This window comes from Typopeltis vanoorti, chromosome 25 (genome assembly GCF_054136105.1).
Source record: "Typopeltis vanoorti isolate ZY-2024b chromosome 25, IOZ_Tvanoo_1.0, whole genome shotgun sequence".
Lineage (NCBI taxonomy): Eukaryota > Metazoa > Arthropoda > Arachnida > Uropygi > Thelyphonidae > Typopeltis > Typopeltis vanoorti.
In genome coordinates, this window is record NC_143573.1 from 66,743,247 (window position 1) to 66,769,626 (window position 26,380).

The 26,380-nt window shown below is 34.3% G+C and overlaps 1 protein-coding gene across 1 annotated transcript in view; it reads left to right on the plus strand.

Annotated features, from left to right (window-relative positions):
• LOC150092814 (uncharacterized) overlaps positions 1–26,380 on the plus strand; it is a 740,966-nt gene that overhangs the window by 535,816 nt on the left and 178,770 nt on the right. The window contains exons 22-23 of the mRNA XM_090414287.1: positions 2,032–2,208; positions 19,944–20,035. Of these exons, the coding sequence (XP_090270413.1) occupies positions 2,032–2,208; positions 19,944–20,035 (269 nt within the window). The remainder of the gene's footprint in view (positions 1–2,031; positions 2,209–19,943; positions 20,036–26,380) is intronic.

Here is a 26,380-nt window from a genome sequence, read left to right on the forward strand (position 1 = left end):
ATTGATTATTCCAAAAATGATGAGGTAAATGATGATAGCGACAAACAGGAATTACGAACTGATGATACAATTAAAAATCAAGATTATTTTATCGAAACTGATCCATACTACTGGCCAGAGAAATTTGATGACAAAACTAGAATTGAAATTATAAAAAATAAATATCCTCTGAATGATCAAGGCAGAAAATTTTCAAATAATTATTATCAATGAATGCTTAAAAATTCTGAAAATATCAAATGATCATGGCTTCTATATTCCAGGAAAAATTATGCTGTTTACTTTTTCTGCTGCAAAATTTTTAATCCTGGTTCATCAGAGCAAAAAGGCCTTACGTCGAAAAGCGGTTTTGATGATTGGAAAAATATCAACAAAAAACTTCAAATCAGCTTGGCCAGAACTTCAAGGTAATAATGTTGGTTAACTGTCTGGCCCTCTGGTACCCAGTCAACCATTACCACGCCATTGATATTTAAAAAAAAAAAAAAAAAAAAAAAAAAAAAAAAAAAAAAAAACGATCAGCATTGCCTTTAGTTTTGACTTGCTCATTCTTGCTTTTTTCATTCTCGGTGACGTGGGAGTTTTCCAGTGCATCGATTGTCTCTCTTTGTTTCTGGATCGTACTGGAAAATTCATGTCTCATTACATGTAATGATCTTCTCCTGCAAGTCTGGTTCTGCTGTCAGCCAGACTTGCAGTGGATGAGGTAAAGCGAAAACAGACTGCTACTGAAGCAGATAACACCTGATGACTTGCAGCAACCTGGCAGAGGATGGAAACCAGTGCCACCAACAGCTTCCAACAATGGAAAATTCGTATGCAATGGTGTATAGATAGAGGAGGGAGTATGTTGAAGGGGATAACAATTAAGTTGTACAATTGTAATAATAAACCACATTTTTGCAACCAGTCTTGTTATTGATTAGCCCTACCTCATAGTAGCCTAACTCATCAAATGTGGTGTTAGTGAATTAACTGTAGAAATGCATAGCTGACAGATTTATTATGGAAAACTAAAGAAATATTCTCAGAATGAAAAGAATCACTAATCATACCAATATATGTGAATTTTATCGTTTGGTATTAGACCACCACTTTGGTTCAGTGTTTGGAGGCCTTGAAGTGGCTCATAAATGTTTCACGTTTGATTTTCAGAGGAGCAGAATTTCCAGATTAAAATAAAAGACTTATCTGTAGTACCATGCAACAGACTACACTAGCACCACTCCAATTGGATACTGCAAATTTTAGTTATGTTTAAGCATCCAGCTTAATTTTCTGAATAAAATGTTCTCTTAAAGAAACATAAATAATCAGCAGTGCCATTAAACTGGATCTAATTTTGGTAAATATTTGATTAGTTGCAGAAAACATCCTCTTAGATTTTATGCTGGATGGTGCTGATGTACAGCGATAGTCATAGATGAGTATATCTCATTTTGATATATCTCCTATTGATAGTCATATTCAACCTGTGCCTCGTTTTATCTTATTGCATGCTACTTGTAAAGTTATTTTACCTTAGTGAGTGCAATGCATGAGCTATGAGTTTAGAGCCTGCCAGAACTTGCAGAAAGGTCCTCTGCTGACAGAGGACCTTTATGTTCATCAATCCAACTGCAGTTAAATCAGTGATTTGGTAGTTTGAAGAACCGATATTATTATTTATTATTATTATTTGACACCTCCAGGGAATCCAAAGACTCATCGAGGGAGGACTCATCTACACCTCTGTCTCCACCACTCAATCCACCAACTGACCGCAACTACACCAACGCCATCTACTGCTGACCACCACCACTGGTATTTCCACAGACACTCACAAACATCCATGCCCATGGAGGGATTCAAATCTGCAGCCTGGGATACCTCAAGCATACCAATACTGTGATTTTATTGAGAATATAAATTATTATTATTTTATTTGTTTCTTAGCAACCACTGTTTTTGTTTTTGTTTTTTTTAACGAATAAATTGATTCAAATAATCTGCTCATGTGTTTTTGATGATTGGACTATTTCAATCATCTAGGAATTCTTCCAAGAGAGAAACCTAGTGAGATCAAAACAGTACGCATTGTAAAAAGAGAGTCAGAGAGGCGGAATCGTGTCCGTGACAAGAAAAAGGTTACTTATGATGATCAGTCTTTGGTTTGGGTTGTTGAAGAACCAGAATTCATTGTGGATGATCACGATGAAGACGAAGAAGGTAAATGTATTTTCTAAATTTATTGTAAAGATTGAAATCTGCTTTCTGTCATTTACCTGATGACATTATTGTTCCTTTAGTAATGGATTATCTATGACTCATTATTTGTCTAAAAAATTCATCTTGATTCAAATCTTGTGTATTATGGTAGAAATGTTATTAGAATTATATTCACACAGGATTTAGGTTAGTTGACAGAGCTTGTTCTTAGCAACTCAGATTGTTCCTCTTGCTGAGAGGCAAAGGAGCAGACTACTGTAAAGAATAAAGTACTATTTTTCTATCAAATTACTTTTTTAAGAATTATAATGACATTTTATAATAATTTAACATAATATCAAAGTATAAGAAATTAAGCAAAAGGTGTAAACTATATGGATTGACCATATATTTTATATAATGGAACTACATATCACTATGAAACTCAGGTTTCTAGAAGTAATGATAATATGATTTCTTGTAGGTCAATAAAGATGTTTGAAAAGAATATATGCAGTATACATACTATGTACAATTACACATACAGAAAAATAGAATTTATTCATTCCAGTATATTTGGCATTTCATTCTGGAAAAGCAAGTTTTCTTGCTTGAGGAAGGATTGAAGGCTTAGAAGTGCATGAGGAGAATGTGTTTCAAATACTAAGCTCTGAATGTCAATGTGATAGTGGGACTTAATGGGATTTCACTGTGTGTTTTGAGAAATTTTGCTAAGGAACTGGCAGTTCCATTGTTCAATGAAAGCTTAGCTATTTTCTTTAGTTATTGGGCACTTTCCTAGCTAGCCTAGCTGAGAAAGTGCCCAATGAGTGAAAGGAGAATAAAATAGTGCCATTGCACAAGGGTAGTGGACTACAGACTAGCTTGTATTTCTTCTATGGTTAAGGTTTTGGAAAAATTACTAACAAATCATATACAAAATTGGGTGGAGGAAGGTAATATTATCAGATATTTGTGTTTGGTTTCTATTTTTTTTCTATTTTTTATTATTTATGATTTTAATAACATCAGGATGGAAGTAGCAGAGATGAGAATGCTTATGTGGATGTGCGATGTGACCAGAAAGGATCATCTGAGAAATGACTATGTGAGGGGGAACAGTGAAAGTTACGAACTTAGGAGCGAAGATACAGGAGGCAAGGTTGAGATGGTTTGGACATGTGATGAGGAGGGAGGACGAATATGTGGGAAGAAGGGTCATGCAGATGGATGTGCAAGGAAGGAGGAAGTGTGGGTGGCCAAACGAGAGATGGTGGGAGCTGGTAGAAGAGGACTTGAGGATGAAGAACTTGGATTTGGTGACAGCCCAAGATAGGAGGATGTGGAGGAGACTCATCATCAACAGTGACCCCACTTAAGTGGGAGAAGCTGCAGAAGAAGAAGAAGAAGATTTATTTATGATTTTAAAATTAATTAATTATATATCTGTTCCCATTTCTCTAATCTAATAGGATTTTCTCCTACTGGACATCTGTGACTGAGACACGTGATATTATATGCATGCTGTATGATTCGTTCTTGTATTCAGAATTTAAATGTTGTTACCAATTTTTCTGCCTTCTCCCTGAAGAAGTTGATGACATATTCAGCAAAATATATAGGAGTAATTAATTATATTTAGTTTTCTCTTACATGTGTGGTGCTATTATTCAAAAAAATATAGTAAAACTAGTACTGGAATTTGCTCTTTAAAAACTTGAGCTACTCTTTATTTTTTTAAAACAAGAACGACATTCAAGGCCTTCTAGATATCTTCTTGTGGCTATACACCATTTGAAAGAATAAATACTTTCAGATAAATCTTTTGGCTTCTGAATATATTCCTATAACTCTCTTCATCTCAAAACAAAACCCACATTCTCCTTCTTATCACCACATGCAAACACAGCTGTTGCTTAGCTGGCCACATGCCTCAAATGCCCATGAATGGGCATGCCAGCTTCCTACTGAAAATATAAGTCAATGGCACTGTCCTTGAATAGTAAGACAAAACAATGTGTAAAATAAACGTTTGAGTAAGAAAGACAGTTTTATTATACTGTTTCATTGTTATTGTTATTATTACTATTACGTGACACCTCCAAGGCATCCATGGACTCATTGCAGAAGGGCACTTCACTCCACTCTACTACACACATCTAACCATCTCACATACTACTTACTTCTCCAAATACACACAACTACCATCAATACCATCTACTGTCCATTACCATCACCAACAATATATTTTGTCTGTAAATTGCATGTGTTCTGAAGGCTGATTTGCCTGTACATGGGTTGAAAAACTCTAGTTTCTGGGAGAAAAACTCTGTTACCTCCATATGAGATCTGCTAATTAAACTGTTAAAGTAAAATAATGACAGTTTCTTGATTATCATCATCATTATCAAATTCCTGGTATGTATCCTCAAAGGGTGTACAGGATATGATAATACTACATGAAAAAATTACATCATTACTAACTTCCTATCTACAATTTTCTTCCAAATCAATCTATTATTTACCTGTCAAGACTCCAACATTATCAGATCTTATATTTCTACCTTTGAAGGTACTTTTTACTGTATCAATCCCCCATATCTTGGTCTTCCTCTAGGTCTTTTTCTTGCCAAACTGTCAGTGAACCCTTGTTTTACTTATCTTTCCTTTCCCATCTGTTTAAGTGACCATATCACCCTGAGATTAGCTCTGCTAACACATTCCTGGATGCTAACAGTGTTAAGTTCTTTCCTAATATCCTCGTTTTTAATATGATATTGCCCTCTGTTCATGCATCTAATCTTTCTCAGGACTCTCAAATCTGTGGCCTCTAGTCTTTGGTCAAGTGTTTTATTTATAACCCAGTTCTCAGATCCATATTAAAATTGGTTTGAACACTGTCTTATATATAGCTAATTTAGTGTTTTCACTAATTTCTCTCTTATTCCATATAAATTTATTCAGTTGACTTCCTACCATATGGGCTTTGTTGATTCTGTTGTCTATTTCCATATTTAATGTATATTTTGAGAGTCATAGATTAGTACTCCACTCCCAGAATTTCCATTTGGATTTTTGGAGCCATCTGTATAGATCTTTATTGAGTCAGGTCCATATTCCATTTTTTTTGAAAGAGCTAATGAACTCAAGATTTCAGCGTTTTCTAGACTTTTTTCCTCATGTTTCCCTATTTTAAAATTGATAACTATATTTTTCCTGTCTTGATTTGGAGGAAATGCTGGGTACTTGGCTATTTTATTTGTACAATCGAAGGGAATTTTATTTTCCTTGATTTCATGCATTGTTGATTTTTTCTTTATTCTGTTTGTTGCTTGCCAATTTTTACTAAGTTCAGTGTGCTATGTAAAAGGTGCTGTATAAACTTCATGAATTTGACCGCTGTGATCTGGTGTAATAATACCTTGGGATAAAATATATATATATATATATATATATATTTTTTTTTTTTGATAAAGGATGGAAGTCACCATCCTTTATCAAGAACACTACAGAATTTGTTACATACATCAAGGATATACAGTTGATGAAAATGACATCATGGCTAGCTTGGACATAACTTCTTTGTTCACTAATGTCCCTACAGATGAGGTCCTAACATTACTCAAGGACAAGTTATCCAAAAAAATGTTAGCCTTGCTTACACATTGCATCAGGTCCGGTTACTTCAAATTTCAAGATAATATTTACAAACAAAATCATGGACTGACTATGGGTAATCCTTTATCCCCTGTACTCGCAAATATTTACTTAGAGGATTTTGAAACCAAGGCTATCTCTTCCTTTATTTTAACACCTAAAGTTATGTGGATGATGTCTTCATTGTTTGGAGCCATGGACATGAATCCCTTATGGTTTTCCTCGAACATCTCAATAGCCGACATCAAATTTACTGCTGAGCTTGAAACGGATAATTCCTTGCCTTTTCTTGATGTCAAACTGACTCACTCTTCTGGTAAACTAAAAATATTGATATATAGAAAGCCCACACATACCAACAGACATCTGCACAGTCAGTCTCATCATTTCCCTCCTCATAAGCTTGGAATAATTTCCACCTTGGGACATAGAGCCCGTTCTCTTCTTGATGACCCAAATGAACTGCTTACAGAAATAAACCATCTGAAAACTTCTTTCGAAGTTAATGGATATTCCAAGAAAATCATTGACAAATTCCTTCTTAATCCTCCTAGACATCACTCAGAAGAAACAAATAGATTCAAAGGCAATATATCTATTCCTTACATAAGTACTGTTTCACACAAATTAGCAAAAGTTCTAAGAAAATACAATATCAGAACCTTGTTCACTCCACTTCCAAAGATCCGTTCCTTAATTAGCCACCCAAAACCTTGTCATCATCAACTCAAATACCCTGGTGTATATAAAATATTATGTGACTGCGATATTCCTTATTTCGGGCAGACAGACAAATCTGTCGAAATGCGTATGGAAGAACACATAAGAGATATTACTTACAAGAGACAGTGAGCGAGTGCATTATCAAGTCATATCCTTTTCTTGGCTAATCCTAATGATGATAACCAAAGTCACAACGTCTGCTGGGAAAATTCTACTAACATCTTCCGTTGCAGTGACAAAATAGAGAGAAAAATTGTGGAATCTAGAGAAATCATCTTCATTCCTGTTCATCTAAATAACGACTTAAGCTACAACCTCCCAGATAGTCATTCAGCTGTAATCATGTACTGGCGTTCATGTGATGCAGCAAACACGCACTCTCCCAACAATGCAACAAACGAAAGAACAGCTTCAAATACAACTACAACGTTTTCATGCTAATTATGTATAAAGACTGTCTGTGTTGTTCATAGTCTTTTAACCCTCAATGTTTAGTGTTTTTTCTTTTATAATGTCACCTGAAGAAGGCTGTTACAGGCCGAAACTAGTAGTGTGTTTATATTAAAACCTTTTTACTTAAATCTCGGTTCTAGTCATTTAATTCTTCATAAAACTATGTATGTTAACCGAGTCAATGATCATTCTGTCATATATATATATATATATATATATACAGTGGTATCTCGCTAATCTGAACTAATAAAAACTGTGCTTGTTCGGATTAATGAAAAGTTCGAATTAGCGAATTTCTCCCCAAGACACAAAAACTAGGGTTTAAGACAAAAATAATCAGATTCTAAGGGTACATCAATTTAATTCTGTAAATAAATGAAGTAACTGATAGAAAAAAAAAGCTACTGTACTGTAATGTAAAACTTAAAAAATAATACAGTACACAAGTTTATTTTAGTAAAAAATTTAGTTTGTATGTACCTGTATTGTTGAGGATTCTGATTTAATAAAATTGCATAGTTCAGTACATAAATTAATTTGCGTAAAAAATATCACTTTCTTGTACACAACACAAAAAAGTTTCACAAAATAACACAAAACAGTTTTTTTTAATTTCTTTGTAAAAAAGTCACTGATTTTCTTTTGCTTCTTGGAAGCTAAACTTTTTTCGAATGCTTCTTCTCGGAGCTACATTACAAAAAAATTTTGTGGAATGGCGTATTAGCCCATTCCACACATATTAAAACTGTCAACTGCCTCTTTATACTTTACTTTTTTTCTTCGAGTTCTTTATCGTCAGCATCGTCTTCTAATTCATTCTGTATCGTCATATTTATAATTTCAGCATCTGATTTGATTTTGAATTCACTTTCTGTTCTACCTGTAATCCATTCTGTAACATCGGTTTGGAAATTTTAACATCTGGATTTATATTTTTAACCAAATTATGCACGATTTGAATTTCCGCTTTTTGTGTATCACCGTAATTATCTTAGTAAATTCTAGAAGGCCACAGTTTTTTCCATGACGCACGAATTCCTTCAGGTTCGACGGCTCCCCAGGCAAATGTGAACACACAATAAATCAAAATAGGCCTATACTATAACCGTACAATCGACAGTATAAAAAAAAACTGTACTGTAATAATAATAAAATAAATAATAATTAAATATCTTAAATAGATCAGTTAAAATAAGTAATAAATAAATTAAAATAATAATTATTAAATAAAACTAATAGTACACAAAATAATACGTAATAAATAAAACTTCTTTTTTTTTTTCAAACCTCAGTTCAGATTACTGGAGGGTTCGGACTAAAGAGGTTCGGATTAGTGAGATACCACTGTATATACAGGGTGTTCGGGATAAATTTGACAGTTTCGTAAGGAAAAAGAAAATCTTCTTTGTATCTATTAAATTTAATGAATTGACAAAAAAACATTACAGGCAGAGTTAATTACAATACTATCAACAAGATTTACTCAAAATAACCACCATTAGCATCGATCACAGCTTCAATTCTGCTTTGGAACCTCGAACAAGCTGATGCTACAGTCTCCCTGGGAAGGGCCGCAAAAACTGTTTTAATTTTATCCATTAACTGGGCTTTTGTATTACTGGAAGTGCGATTGGTGTCTTTTTCAACTGCGCCCCATACAAAATAATCCATGGGGTTAAGGTCTGGGGAGTTTGGAGGCCAAACATTTGGACTGGTGAAGTCGTAGAAATTTTCAGACAACCATTTTTGACTTTTCCCAGAGGTGTGGCAAGGGGCCGAATCCTGCTGCCATACATACGGCCTACCATTGGCTACCCTTGTTATCCAGGGCTTGACTACAGTTAGCAACTCCACGAACAAAGCCCGAATTCCAATGCCAGGGTTCTTCAACACCTGTTCCTGCAGATTTGCGAGGAATTCTGCTGTACGAACGCAATCAGATCGTCTGCTAGGGATCTTTCTTCTTGCTACATCCTCGTAGTCACCATTGCAAGTCTCTAGTTCATGCCTGATTGTTTTTACTGTATTCAGGGAGCATTGGGCAGCAGTCGTAATATCCTTATTTTGATGGCGGGCACGAATCATCATGATACAAGTTATTCTCTTCCATGATTCAGGTGGGTTCCAGCTATCCATCCTTTCTGACATCTTGTATATGAATGAAGAAGGGTCCAAACTTTTAAATGAAGAGAAGTGTGTGTTAATACATGTAACTTACGGAAAAATATAATTAATTATAAATATGTCAAATTTATCCCGAACACCCTGTATATATATATATATAATTTACCATTTTCACTAAAAATCGTGCCTAAGTAGCTGAAATGTTTTTTTCTTGTTCTATAGGTTCTCCATTCACAATGCAATTGATATTTTCAATGCTTCTGCCTATTTTCATTGTCATTTACTTGTTATTGCTGACCTTAATACCAAATCTATTAAAACAGTTATTCAATTTAGTCAGGGAATCTTGCAGATTTGTACTGGATTTATTTAGAAGTATAACATCATCTCTATAACACATGGATAATGGATTAAACCAAGTATATAATTTCTTGATATCTTTAATTTATAATATATAGAAGTGAAAAACTTTCAACAAACTATTACATTATAGTAAACAGAGGAGGAGGGAATATGTTTAATTATCAAAATTTCTTCCCATTTTTTTCTTTAAATTGCTTAATACATAGGTCACCTAATTTATAAAAAAAAAATATGTGGTGTTTCCAAAGGAATGTCACAATACTACACTTACTCATACCTCAATCACAGTTGAGTAAACAGGAGAATATGCTTCTAGAGTTCAATGGAAAACAATAGTTAGCATTTGTAATCCAAATAGAAGGTTACATGACTTATTTATTATCTTTGCAAATAAAGATAATGGGAAATCAACTCGTAAAAACTGAAGAGCTTCTTGAAGTAATATGTTGGTTAATGGGAAAACTACATCAAATGAAATCATTATTTCATTGTCCAGAAAACACAGATCTTTAACTTTATCTTTGAAGCACTTTTGCTTTTAACTAGTATAGTCAGTGAGGTTTCAAAGAAAATTAGAAAGTGCTTAGCAAGACGTTATGTGGGAAGGCCAACACAATTAACTGTAGGATGTAATCTTTATGAACCTTAGGAAGAGAAGACTATAGACCTATGGAGGATGAGTGATGAATTGTTAATTTTCATTAGTGGAAGCATTCTGTGTGTGTGAACCTGCTCTAATTTACTGTATTTTTCAATAAATAACATGCACCCTCCTCCCAACATTTTCATCACTCCTTTTGATGTATAGATAATGTGCATGCACCAACTAGCAGTACAGTTAGGAAGTACAAACAGAGGACGGAGGAATTCTTTAAAAGCGCATGCGTTGCTAGTAGCAGTGGTCGATTATTCCATACATCCTGTTTTAAAATATTTCATAAAGTAAATCATTATTTGTTTATATTTTGTTATTAGATCTGAATTACCCATGGAAGACAGAAGTACTTCTCGGAGAAAATCCTACACAGCGCAGTTCAAGCTTGAAGTAGTAGAAGTAGCAAAGGAAAAAGGAATCGTGAAGCTGGTAGATTTTTCATTGTTGGAGAAAGTAGTGTTCGTGAATGGCAAAAGGCTGAAACAGTCCTGAAATATTTACATACGAGGAAATGTATTTTCAAAAGAAAGACTGTTCCAGAAGGTTGCGATTCCAAAGATATTATTGTTACTGCTAATGATAAGGGTTGGATAAATTCTGAGGTTATGAAATTTTGGTTTGAGAATGTGTGGCTAAAGAGAAAAATGGCATTTTTCAACCCAAAATCTTTGTTAGTGTTGGATTTGTGTAGGGCACACACGACAGCAGAAGTTGAAAGAATTGTAAGTATTCTAAATTGGCCGTCATTCCAGTTGGTTTAACAAAAAATCTGCAAGATCTACATGAGACCAATAGATCTTGCAGTAAAGAAACCATTCAAAGACAATTTGCAGGCTAAGTGGGAAGACTGGATAAAGGAGGTGATCGAACTCAAGCATCAAACTATAGGCCTATCTCTGTGTCAGGTGTTGTAGTTAAGTTGTTGGAGAAGCTTGTGAGAACTAGGATCCAGAGTTGGGTTGACAACAATGGTATAATCTTTGATGGACAGCATGGATTTTCTAAAGGGAGGTCATGTTTTAGTAATCTACTTACTTATTACAATAAAGTGACTGCTTGGACAGAGGAGAAGGATACACAGTAATATACTTAGATTTCGCAAAGGCTTTTGATAGAGTACCTCATGATAAATTGATAGTCAAACTAGAGCAGATGGGTTTGGATATTAGATTAGTGCATTGGATTGGAGACTGGCTATCTGATAGGTATCAACAAGTTGTGTATGGGGGTGCGATATCCAGGAAAAGGAAAGTCACTAGTGGAGTGCCCGAGGGGTCTGTTTTAGGGCCATTACTATTTAACTTGTATATTAATGATATTGGCGAAGATTTGGATGGAGATATTCAGTTATTTGCAGATGATGCAAAGTTGGGACGAACCATAAAGAGTAGTGAAGATGTTGTGGCTTTGCAAGAAGACTTGAATAAATTGAGTGATTGGGCAAGCAAATGGGGATGTGAGTTCAATGTTGCAAAATGTAAGGTTTTATAATTTGGAAAACAAAGATGGGATTCAGAATTTATGCTTGGTGAGAATATATTGTTGGAGGTAGAGGAAATAAGAGATCTGGGGGTGATAGTGGATAAGGATCTAAAATCCAGGGGACACATCGCCAAAATTGTGAAGACAACACAAAGACTTCTGGGAATGATGCGGAGAATACTGATGTATAGAAGTAGGGAGATTCTTGTTCCTTTGTATAAGGCTTTGATTAGGCCACACATGGATTATTGTGCCAAGATTTGGTCACCTGGTTTTCAGAAGGATGAAGAAATGTTGGAAAGGGTCCAAAGGCAACTCACTTAGTTTCTAACCTCTGGAATGTCAAGTGTGAGGAAAGATTGAGATGATGTAATTTGCAGAGTCTGGTGGAGAGAAGGAAGAGGTTAATTGGATAATTTATATCCAATTAACCTCTATTATATCCAATTAACCTCTATTTATATCCTCTGTACGTTGTAAATTCCTTAAATTATTTAATAAGCAAGATGAATAATAGTAATAATCAGTTACATGAAGAGTATAAGGAACAAGCCAGGAGAGTGACTCCCAGTTAGTAAGGACAACATAAGTGCATTATGAGCAGAAATTAGCAAATCAGGCAACGAAAAAACCTAGAGAGGTTTTTAGATATATGGCAAGTAGAAGGAAGAATGATTATGGTAAGATGATGTTAATTGATGAATATGGTAGAATGGTAACTGCTGCAAAAGTCATAAGGAGATGGTGACTTAATTATGAGTGATCAGGAGGTATTTGAGGAAATAAATAACCTTGATGTCAGTAAGGCAATAGGATTTGATGCCATATCACCATGCATCTTAATGGAATGTTCCAGGGAATTGGCAGTAGCATTGGCATGCCTGTTTAATAAGAGTCTTACAAGAGCACTGGTTCCAAGGGAGTGGAAAGAAAGTAAAATTGTTCCACTGTGTAAAAGTAGTGATAAGGCTATAGCTTCAAATTATAGGCCAAACTGTATATCTGGGGGATTGTGGGGAAGGTACTAGAGAAATTGGTGAGAATTAGGATATAGAAATGGGTTGAGAACAGCATTGTTCTCTGTGGTTATCAGCATAGGTTTGTTAAGGGGAGATCATGTTTTACTAACTTATGTTCTGTAACAAGGTGAAATTTCTTGGACAAGAGAGATATATATATACAGTGGTATAACTTAGATTTTTCAAAAGCTTTTGATAGTCTGCCACATGACAAGCTGTTAAGTAAATCGAAATGGATGGGTCTGAATGACAGACTTCTTAGTTGGATCAGTGACTGGCTGTCAGATAGGTATCAGAAAATTGTATGTGAGAGTGCAGTATCCTGAAAGAGGAAGGTCACAAGTGGTGTGCCGCAGGGATAATTTTTATGACCATTGTTGTTCAATTTGTATATTAGTAATACTGGGATAAGTTTAACTGGTGATATGCAGCTGTTTGCAGATGATGCAAAATGGGGGAGAGCAATGCAGAGTCCAGCAAATGTTATGGCCTTAAAGAAGGACTTGAATAGATTGTATGAATGGACAGGTAAGTGGAACTATCAGTTCAATGTTACAAAGTGTAAGGTTTGAAATTTGGTACGTAATGATAGGATGCAAAGTGTACACTTGGTGGGGAAACTTTAATGGCGATAGAGGAGAAGAAAAATCTGGGTGTGATGGTGGACTGTGACCTGAAATTCAGCGGCCACATTGCACAAATTGTGAAGAAATCACATTGGATAATGGCAATGATGCAGAGGACCCTGACATGCAGAAATAGATAGGTTATGATGCTATTGTATAAAGCCTTGATCAGTCTTCATATGAATTATTTTGCACAGATTTGATCACTTGGTTTTCATGGTGATGAGGATATGCTAGAAGAGTCACAAAGGTTGTCTGTGGTCTTTGGAATGTATAGTACGAGAACAGATTGAGAGAATGTAAATTGCAAAGCCTCATGAATAGGAGGGAGGGAGAGGATATATGATTGAGACATATAAGCTAGTGAGGGGTTGTTATCAGGTTGACATGGAAGAGATTTTTCATAGAATGGGAGAGTGGAGTAGAACAAGATGACATCCCTGGAAACTATTACGAGGGTGTTCAGAACAGAGGGGTGAGGAGCAGGTTCTTTATATGGAGAGTGATTGGTGAGTGGAATGCCTTGCCTGTGTGTTGTGAATGTACAATCATTGAGTCAGTTTAAGGCATGGTTGGATGAGCTTTGTATGCAATAGTGTGTACCTCCCACAGAGTCTCTGATGCCATGGAGGTCAGAATAATAATAATAGAAGAGTTCTTCATTTCATAATCTTCCTGCACTGATGCAATCTCATTTAATCACTTCTAATAACATAGTGGTGACTTTTGCTTCTCTCGCTATTGACATATCATAAACAAACGGTACCAACATTACAAAACTTTTGACAGCTCATACAGAATTACAACTAACTGCTAATATCTAATTTAAATAAATAAATTTATTTATTTAAATTAGATATTAGCAGTTAGTTGATCTAAGCAAGACTAGTCTTGTTTGTGATTTACAATAATAAAAAAATGTTCAACTAACATCTTTAGAAATATTGCATTATTATTTAACTTAACTTTAATTCATTTATATATTTTTAACTTGTGGGATATCTGAATTTTAATACAGATATCCTACACATCACTTTCCCGAAATACTATAATATGATCTTAGTTATTTTGATTCAGTTGTAAAGTGTTTTAAATCTGAAAAAACATTGTTTTTGTTTTCAAGTCATTATAATTAATTATTCCAAATTAATCAGTGGATAATTTTTTGAAGTACAGGAAAAGTTTTTTTCTCATTTTATGACTGTTTTTCTATATTATTATACAGTAATTACTATCAAAATTTAGTTTAACTTGGTTATATTAGGTTTTGAACTGGAAGATGATTACACACAATTCATACTCCAGTTTTGAAATCCATATTGCACTTAATATGATTCACTAGTTTTGCATTTTTCATTGGCAATAAATATTTTCTCAATATTTATCTTAATAAACATTGAGATAATTTTTGTAATAATTTTTTTTAAAGATAAACCAAAGTTATAACTAATCTGTTCTTATTGAGCTTTTAAAATAAACATTTACAGTAGCACAGTAATTTGATAAACAATTAATGAGATGTCCTTGTAGCAGGGACTCTCCCGAAATTTTTGGTAGTGTTAAGTGGATAATCATGTTAATATATGCTTGAATATGATTGTTCCAAATATTCAGTCTTATACAGTATCGAAACAGAACTACATGATTGCAGTAAAGTTATGCATCAACAATCCATTTAAAGTGTGCTCTTCTTGAGTTAATGCAGCTTTTTATATTCCATAGGTTCACTTAAGGGCTAGATATCTGGGAGGAGACCTACACATAGTCTTTAAAATAATGCGTTGAGAACTGACTGGCACTTCTGGTCTAATGTTCTCACTTTATGTGGTATTCCCATTAGTAGGTGTTTACTGGATACTATACTGATAAAGATGGACTGCCAGTTTGGGACTTAGTGAATAAAATGTGCATAAATTCACATGAAGAGAAGTACAAGAAAAAAAAGTTTTATTGACTATATTATCTTTGATAGTGATATCTTTACTCTGCTTTAGGGTCTGATTGATCACTTAGTTATCGAAAAGAAAAATATTTTTAAAAAAGGTTTGAAAAGGATTAAAGTTGAACAGCTTTATGAAGCGAAATATTATTCAAGAAAAAAATGAAAAAGCGAAAACAAGAACCAAATATTGGTGTCAGTGACAAACTCTGAAGAAATTGATTGATTGATTCAGCAAGAGAAGAATGTGAAGAAGTTGTTTGCAAAAATAAAACAATTTGAATTTGGTGAACTCGGCAGGTTAAAGAGACAGTCACTGAAAAGAAGAAAGCATATCAAAAGTATCTAGTAAGTTAGTCAGCAGATTCTCAGAGAGAATATTGAGAAAAATGTAAGAGGTAAAAAGAGATAAAAAAAAGTTTTAAACAGAATTAAGGTTGAGCAGCTTTAATAGGTGATACAACTATACAAATATTATTTGAGAAAAAATAAAGGAATTTAAAAACAAGAACCAAAGTTTGGCAGTTCACTGGCATAGTTTGGAGAAATTATTGATTGACTCAGATAGGGAGGTATGTGGTGAAGTTGTTTGCAAGAATAGAAAGATCGAAACATCTTGGTGGATGCAAGAGGTCTGAAAGGGGGTGTACTTTGCTTTGCATTGTGGGATACATACTAAGGCAAGTGATATGAAGTCATTAGCTTCTACATACAAGTAGCTCAGGTGAATATATTTCACGCACAAAACTTTGTTTGGCTTCCTTGGGAAAAGGATTAAAATCAAGTATAAAATTGCTTGGTGTCTTTAACATGTAATAAACCCAAGGTAAAAAAACTTTCTACATCATTCTCTCATGCAGAGATCTTTATTAATAAGGTCAAGCACCTTTTGTTTACTTGTATATGAGATATATATGAATTCTGCATTACTTCAACTTTGGTATCTCTCCTGGGTCTGGCTCCCACTGATGAGACCTCAATAAAGGTCGAAACCGGTCTGAGTAGTGACCCTTTGCATTATGGGATGCATATTAAGGCAAGTGATATGAAGTTATTAGCTTCTACATACAAGTAGCTCAGACATGAATATATTTCACTTGCAAAACTTTGTTTTGCTTCCTTGGGAAAAGGATTAAAACTAAGTATAAAATTTCTTGGTATCTTTAATGCATAATAAACCCAAGGTAAAAAAACTTTCTATATTCAGTACAGTTATTCCACTATAGTCATTCATTAAATTATATATTTTGTTTAATCCTTTATCCAAGTGTAAGCAAACAAAGTTTGTGCCTGAAGTATCTTCAGGTCTGGGGCAATGTGGTAAGGTGGACAAATTTCACATCACTTGCCTTAGTATCCAATTATGCAAAGCACATCATCTTGTGGACATGTATAATGCTATGCATTAGGAAGAGTCACTACCCAGACCGGTTTCGACCTTTATTGAGGTCTCTTCAGTGAGAGCCAGACCCAGAGGTGATACCAAGGTTGAAGCAATGCTGAAGTCATATTTACCTATACGAGTTGCCAAAAGGTGTCACACCTTATTAATAAATTACTTTGGATTAGAGAATGATGTTGGAAGTTTTTTTCCACTTGGTTAGACTACAAATTATATATTTAGTTTAATCCTTTATCCAAGTGCGAGCAAACAAAGTGTGCACCTGAAGATACTTCAGGTGCACACTTTGTTTGCTCGCACTTGGATAAAGGATTAAACTAAATATATAATTTGTAGTCTAACCAAGTGGAAAAAAACTTCCAACAGTCATTCTTTCTTGCACAGTCAGGCAGTACTGTAGTTACCAGCAGGAAAACTATCAAATAACTGTATCTCCTTACATGTTGTTTATTATTTTAACGGTATAATAGAACACAGAAACTAAGTAAATAATTAATTTATTAACTTGATGCTGATATTTCGCTGGTATTATAACCAGCATCTTCAGAGCACAAAAACACTGTTTGTCACAATACACGAGACTAAAACAACATACACCATGCGAAATATCAGCATCAAGTTAATAAATTAATTATTTACTTAGTTTCTGTGTTCTATTATACCGTTAAAATAATAAACAACATGTTCGATGAACACATAAGTCTGTCCACACATGTATCTCCTTACCTGACCAGAATTGGACCCATTTGATATAAACTTTTTTGCTTCACTCAACGAATGAATCTCTATAGTTTGGCAGGTTACTACTGGGGCAGCCTGTATGTATGAGGGCTTTCCGAAAAGTAAGGTAACACATTTTTTTTCTTAATAATGGTGAAATGGAATGAGATAAACCATGGTGGACAGATAGACCCATTAATAACATTCAAAAAGACTGCCATTGCAGTGCAGTCCTACTTTCACCCTACAGCTAATTCCAGTTGCACTAGTTGTAAGATGGTACCATGTGAGTATGGTCCAAAACAGATTGCCATGAAGTTATTCATGTTTTTTAAGCAAAAACATGAATAAGTTCATAGTGTATGTCACTTGAGCTTCATCAAGTGACATTCACTATGAACTGGTTGCTGTATATGGTGAAAAGGTGATGTCAAAGAAGCAAGTGTGCGTGAGGTGCAATGAATTTAAAGTAGGCTTTGGTGACATTGGGCAGGCAGGCCTTCATCGAGCAAGACAGAAGACAAAACATTTCATGCATTTAGGACATTGTTCTTGAAAACCAGTGAATAAAACTTCTTGAAATTGCACAAGTAGTGAACTTAAGTAGGTCCACTGTTTATGAAATTTCTCACAATATCCTTGGCTTTCAAAAGTATGCTCCCTGGGTATCCCGACAATTGTCAGAGGAGCGTAAGGCAACATGCATGGGGATATGTCTTGAGAATCAGTTGTGATACAGTGACAAAGTTGAAGTTCTTACTCAACCAGTCACAGGAGATGAAATGTGGATTCATCACTTTACCCAAGAGCAAACAAAATTCCATGACCTGTAAACATCCATAATTTTCTGTGTCCAGAAAACTCACAGTTGTTCCTGCTATCCAAAAAATTAATGTTCTGGGGATCACCAAGGCATTCTGTTGGTGGACTTCTTGCCAAAGGGAGGAACAATTAATGCAGGGTTTTACTGTGCAATTGGGCAAACTGAAAGCCAACATTCGCTGCAAATGACGAGGACTAATGACAAGCAGAGCAATTTTGGTGCACGATCACTACTCCACATATACTATTCACACCATTTGTGAGTGGTTACACTGTAATTGTTGGAAAACTGTCACAGCCCCCATCTCTCACTGCAGCCCAGACTTAGCGCCTTCAGACTTCCATTTACTCAGCCCCTACTCAAGAAACACCGTTCTGAAAGGCATTTCACTACTGATGATGATGAAGTTCCTCAGGCAGTGCGATATTGGTTACTGGGTGTGGGTACAGACTTCTTCACTACTGGTATTGATAAACTGATCTGTCATTGGGACAAGTGCAGTAATAAATTTGGACACTTAGTAGAGAAATAGTGCATGTTTACTTATTTCTTGGTGTATAATTTCATCTTCCTGTTATTAAACATCCTCAAGAAAAATTCCATTTCTTAACTTTCTTAATTAATTAATTAATTTTAACTTTTTTTTGTGAGTTGAATAATATGAATTAGTGTGAGATCCAATATAATATAAAAAAAATAATGTCTTACTGAACTTTTCGGAACACTAGTTGAACTCCAGCTTGAATTATGATTAAAGTAACATTTCCCCCCTACATTTGCCATATTTTTTATTTCACAAGTATTACATTATGGCATTTTTGTTGAGGCATTCATTGTGGCATTTGTCACAGTACATAGAGCATGTTGTTACAACTTGCAACTGGCAACTGGGTGATCAAGAGTTATCAGTTCATGTATATTATTGTTATGAATTGAATTAATTTTGCATAGGCTAGTTGCATTCAGCTACAGATTGGTTTCTAAATCTTCTTGTGGGTATATTCAGTTACAGATTAAAATAGCCTGTCATTGACTATTAAATCAATTTGGTCATATCAGCTGTTTCATTCTTACTTGACCTTGTTTCTCATCTTGCTACCTAGAGCAATAGTTGGCTGAGCTTGCTTAACTGACCTCTTATCTTTAATTGTATGAAATTTAATTAAAGATACCAAGAATTTATATACTTGGTATCTTTAATTAAAATGGTTTTATCCTTTATCCAAGCATTAGCAAACAAAGTTTCTGCCTGAAGTATCTTCAGGACTGAGACAACTCGTGCTAAAGGTGGTATGACTTCACATCACTTGCCTTAGTATCCTATAATGCAAAGAACATGCCTTGTGGACATGTATAATGCTATGCATTATGGGAAGGGTCAGGTGCAAACTTTGTTTGCTTAGACTTGGATAAAGGATTAAGCCAAGTATATAAATTCTTGGTTTCTTTAATTTATAGTATAACCAAGTGTATGATATTTAAATGACCACTGCATAGTATGTATTTATATACCTTGCAGTTCTAGAACATAGATGGGTTCATTCCTAGATGTGTAGAACAAAACATGAATTTTCTAGCACAACGGAGATCCAGAACATATATATGATTAACTAGAAGATTATAGTGTAAGACCAACATCCCTGTCTTGTATTATGGTTCTATTTACACGCGCACAATGATCTCTAACTTATATATATATATATATATATATATATATATGTGCGTGTGTGTGTGTATGTATGTATATATATATTGGTTTATTAATTTTAGAGTCATCAGAACTTAAAAGAACATTATCTCTACCATATGGCTGCTCTCGTCCAGTTTCTTTATATCATTCTTCTCAAATATTGCAGAGACAGGTAAGAATATAAAGTTTATATATTTTAATTTTTCCTTGATTTTAAAAATATTGAACATTTTATTTATTTAAATTTAATCTAAAAATTTTCAGATGGTCACTTGACAAAGAGGGTCGCAATTTATATAATCTGAGGAATTGTTTCACAAAAAATGAAAATTTTATTAACAAATTATTAAATCCTTTCATTTCAGAATGATTATTCATTTTGACACACAGAGAGAGAACTAAATTATAATATATACATATGTATTTATATCTAAGATATAAATAATATCTTGATATTATTTATATCTAACTAATAAAGATACTTTCTCTTTGATGGGAGCAATGGCTACAAAACCAGAAAATGAGTTTGTTGATCAGAATCTCATTTAGACATCTGCTTGATAAACAAAATAGTTATAGCATTCTGGTTTTGCAGGTTTCAGCATGTCACTAGAGCAGATGGCATGTGAAGATCTCAAAGCATTTGAAAGGAATTTGACAGAAGTACAGGTAACCCTCCTATAATGCGGATGTTAGGTTCCATAGAAATGCCGCGTTATATAAATCGCATTATGCGAGACTCAGATCACATACAAAAAGTAGGCTTAGGTTCTGAAATTGTTTTCTTGTTAAGATTATATCAACAATGACGTATCCAACAAAAATATATTTTTATTTAATTCAGGTAATTCATGTAAGTTAAGAAAAACATAAACTATGAAACAAATACATAGTATAAAATTATAAAAAATTATAAATTGCATGTAAACTTCATTGCATATAATGCATAAATGTTTTAGGCTAAATAAAATAAAGTGTATATTTTAATCATCATCACTCTCTTCGAAACTAACGTTTCGTAGATGTTCTTTATTTATGAGTGGCCAGATGTCGTCATTGCTTGAAATCTCTTGGACATCATTTGTATAATTCTCATTGCATACTTAAGCTGATGAAATTAATATGAAGGTCGAAACCTCAGGAAATGAAAATAATTATTTCTAACATGGTCGTAGACCCATATTTTGTCTGAAATGACTAAAATGCACTTTGTCCGAGAATTAGACATTATGGCGGAAGGATGGATCTTCATAGACATTGGCTAGCACACATGCACAGTATTCCTATGTAAAATATCATGCGGTAAAATTTTTGAAATTCTCCGACATCGATTTTACAGAGGTTATAAATCATGTGAATAGCAGAATTGTATATTACTATAATTTATTGTTTAAATTTTGATGTTAACTTGTAAGGGTAGCTGAATGTAAAAATGACATTGAATTGTACATAAGTTGTAAAACATGTAAAGGTCTGAATTGGACATAATGTTGGTTTAATGTGTAAGTTCTGGGGGGGGGGGGACCTGGCCCCCCCTGCTGAACAAGGGAAAAAAACACTAGAAAATTTTCCAGAAATCTTAGTTTTCTGGAAAAACTATGTGTTTTCTGTCCAAGAAAACACATAAACTATGTGTTTTCTTGGACATCATTTGTATAATTCTCATTGCATACTTAAGCTGATGAAATTAATATGAAGGTCGAAACCTCGGGAAATTAAAATAATTATTTCTAACATTTTAATTAGGAAATTTTAATTTCCTAATTAAAATTCTTTTTTTTTTTAAATTTATGTTGCGTCGTGTCTTCTATTTCTATACTACTTATGAATTAGCAATCATTGCAGATGCTTAGTCATAGGATGTATGTAATCTGTAGTGTGTATTCTCAAATCGTCTACTCAACTGCTCCCCCCTCCCCCAAGATTAAATCCTGAGTGCACTTCTGCTTGTGGGAAATTAAGGGGTTACTAGCAGGGACTTAGATAATCAGAATAGAATAAGTTTAGAGTGAGTTGTATGTAATCAAATGGTAACTGTATGGAGCGCAAGTAAAAGAAATTGATATATTGAAATAACTAATAAGGCTAACGAATAATGTTGAAACATTCATTTAATACACGGCCAATTAAATTTATAACACCTGCTCTGCAGCATAATCCATTACTGTTAAACACTGGCCCACCTGAATGACATACGAAAAAGCACCCAACTCCTTAAGGATTCTCTGTAATGACCACCTTCTGGTATGTCAGAATGTCTCGATTAAGGCAATAATGACAGTATTGCTTGGGACATGTTTACAGAAACAATGAACAAACTACTCATGAACATGTTGTAGGCTTAGACCATTTGCTCTACCAGCTCCTTATGAATAAAAATTACCCTATTTTCCGGTGTATAAGATGCACCCAAGAAATTTAATACAATTTTCTGGAAAAAAACCTATACTTTAAAGTATGATTTAAAAAAAATGGATAAAATAATAGGTAATTTTTAATAGTAAACTGACCTTTCAGAAACCTGCAAAACCCATGTCACTGTCATCTGACTCTTCTCTATCATCATTAATTTCTTCTCTTTCTTCTTCCTCTTGTTCTTCATCATCATCTTCATATAAGAAATGATCTTCACTTCCATCAAGGGTGTTGCTAATTCCACATTTCAAGAAAGATTTAACAATAGTTTGTTCATTCATTTTCGACCAAGATGTCTTAACCCACTCGCACACTTGAGAGATTGATGGCCGTTTCAGGGCACCCTTTGGTGTTAGCTGATGTACACTGGCATTCATCATCCACTTGTTCCACTCTTCCCTCATAAAGACTTTAAAGGGTTTGTTTAAAGATAAACTGATAAACATCGGTAACTGATTACTCGGATAAGATATTATGAAACTTGAATAGGGACTCCCTGTTCTTAGCCAATGACACGCTAGAAGTCACGTGAAGGTCACGCATCAATTTGATTGCGCCATTAACCACCTACAAAGATCTTGGAACATAAAAGGGAGTGCATATGACTTTGAAAAGAGGAAACAATCTTTACCTTCATTATATAAGATGCACCCCATTTTTAAGATGAATTTTTAAGGTAAATAAGTGGGTCTTATACACCGGAAAATATGGTATGTTCAACAATAAACATCTTTTCTTACAACACCATTGCTACAGCTAAAGGTAATGGTGTAGACTTTACACATGCTGTTCTATTAATGTGCATGTACTGAAAGGGGTGTTGAAGTTCAGTATTGTTTCTTTGCGCCATACTGTACTTCTGTTTACCAGATGTTTACCGATACCAAGTAATTTTAAAACCTTGGTTTTAATCCTTTTTCCCAAGTAAGCAAACAGACAAGTAAGTCAAGTTTGCACCTGAACATGGTTCAAGACTTATGATGGTGGTGTAACACCAAGGCAACTCGTGGTAAAGATGGATTAAGCTCTGATCACTTTCCTTAGTATTTCCCATAAATGTAAAACACATCTCCTAGGAGATGTATGATGTTATACATTATAGGTGGGGGTCACTACCCAGACCGGTTTCAACCTTTATTGAGGTCTCATCAGTGAGTAGGCAGACCCTGAAATGGCAAGGTTTAAGTAATTCAGAGCTTATCAATTTTACCTATGCAAGTTGCCACAAGGTGCTTTGACCTTATTAATTAAGAATCTCCGGATGAGAGAAAGATGTGAAAAGTTTTTTACCTTGGGTATAATATATATTAAAGATACCAAGTAATTTTAAAACCTTGGTTTTAATCCTTTTTTCCAAATAAGCAAACAGAAAAGTAAACTTGACTTACTTGTCCTAAGAGTGAGTGGTGTGTGGGGGAGGGGGTACAGAAACAGCGAATGAGTTGAAGACATGGTTTAATGAGCTGTGTAAATAGTTGGACCTACCATGATGGGTCTTTAAATTCTATAAATGTCTGATAATAAATTAAGAAGAACCTTCTTTCTCTAGTAAAGTGGTAATTCTCCTTTTAGCATTAAAATTTACAAAATAGGATCTCTGGTATTGCATCCTGACCCACCAATCATAGCCGATGCGGTTTTCCTTTTCATTGCCTGAGAGGGTGGTAAAAGTGAAAATGGTGGATGAGTTTAAGAAGTGGTATGATAGACTTTGTGTTGTCTAGTGTTGACCTCCCACAGTGAGTCTTATGACTCCATGAAGGTGAGGAATAATAATAATAATAATTAGAAAGAATTGTAGGCTGTTATAGAGTATTTGATCATTTTCATTTAGGCACTCTGCATTTTATATTTTAATAAATTAGCTGACTTTCTTATTAAGCAATGTTATATTAGAAAAATTTGAAAGAGATTAAAATAATAATAATAATTATTATTATTATTATTATTATTAAGAGAGACCTCCAGGGAGTCAGGGATTCATTGAGGGAGGACACATACTACATGCACCAGCTATCATACTTATTCTGGAATTCATTCACACTGCTTGCACTCACAACATCCAATGGCAATCCATTCCAATCATGCACTACTCTATGAGAGAAAAATCTAGCCCTCACCCTCTTGGCGGCATTCATTCTCAGCTTCCAAGGATGCCTTTTTTTGTCCTTTCTCCACCCTCCATAAATTGAAAAATTCCATCAGTTGAAATCCTGTATTACCCTTTCAGAAGTTTGTAAGTCTTAATCATATCACTCCTCTTTCTCCTGTTTGCTAGCATCTGCAGTCTACAAATTCTCAGTCTGTTTTCATACTCAGTATTCCATAATCTTGATATCATTTTTAACACTCTCCTTTGAACTCTTTCAAGTATATCAGAATCACAATGGAAACCAGGAAGCCAGACCTGTGTGCAATAGTTCAAGTGAGGTCTTATCAAGTCCTTGTAAAGAAGCAAAATGGCACCCTTATCTTTATATGTGAATGTCATTTCAGTATTGCAATTATCTTTTGAGTTGTATTTGCAATCTTTGCTACATGGCCCCTGAACTTCAACTTCCTATCTACTAACTCTCCAAGATTGCTAGCTTCATCAGTTTTTTTCAAGCATAATCCCACCAATATAATATGACATTGGATATCTAATCATGCTGAAGTGAATGACTTTCCATTTACTAATTAAAACAAACACACGTATAAACCACAGTGAAAATTATTTAATTGTAAATATTTCATCCTAAGTATCTTAGGACATCATCAGTACAGTATTTAAACACCACAGGTTTCGTTATTTAAAGAAGTTTCCATTTACTGACATTGAACTGATATCCATTTTCCCATGCCCACAATTCCTGCCTATTGAAATCATTCTGCAAGTACTGCTCTCTTCTTCTTTGGTGCATCAATCTGAAAATTGGTAAATATAGCAGCACATCACAACATCCTGTCTTGTGACTTCCTTTTTATCTCTTCATAACTCTTAGCACCAGTTAGCATCATTATGTTATTTATATATGAAATTCTTGGTCTGCCTCGTGGCCTCTTTCCTTCTACAGTCCCCTCCATTATTTCTGTAATCAGTCCCCCATGCTCAAATGGTGTCCAATTAGGCTTTTTCTTCTCTTATTGATGTGTTTCATTAATGACCGCTCTTCATGAACTATATTCAGAACTTCTTCATTACTTTTCTTTTCTGTCCAACTAATTTTCATCATCTTTCTCCAGCACCAAATTTCAAATGCCTCCAACTTTTTCATGTCTTGTTTTGTTAGAGTCCAGGCCTCACAACCATATAATGCAATGCTCCATATGTATGTTGCAAGTACTGCATATGAGCAGAATTCTTGATTACCCTACCTATCTTTGCATCATCAGCAAATAGCTGTATGTCGCTTGTCAAATCCTTCCCAATATCATTACTGTATAGATTGAATAACGGTGGATCAAGCACTGATCCTTGTGGTACATCACCGGTTACCTTATTTATTTACAGCAATCCCTCGATTAATGTGCCCCTGATTAGTGCGTTTTCAATTAGTACATCATTTTTTTTCGATACCCAAATTCGATTAGTGCACCTATATACATCTTAAAAATAAATGTTACAGATTTTAAAAATTTTCGATCTATACATTTTTTATGGCTAACTATTTAAAAAATTACTCACCAGGATGACATAATTTATTTACCAATTTGAAACATTTTACAGAGTTAATTTTTAATGGCATACCACACTATTTCCATGTACACTATTATCCAAATTTACCGCCAAAATTAAATCGTCTGCTTTACATAGCATTTTGCTGATCATATCACGTGCAATTGTTTTCCTTACTTTTTTATTTTAAATTATTTTCCTAAGTTACCTTTAATCATGAGTAAAAGAATTAGTTAGCAAAAAATAGAAGTGTGAAAATGATTCGAAAAGTAATCTCATTGGAAGAAAAACTTGAAATAATAAAGAAAAATGAACAAGGTGAGTCCAGAGCAGAGATAGGACAAGAACACAAAAATGGGTGAATCAACTGCTGAATACAAAGAGAAAGGTAAGGCTGCTTCAAGTTCATTATGCATGCACTCAAAATCAAAGTATTATAATGAT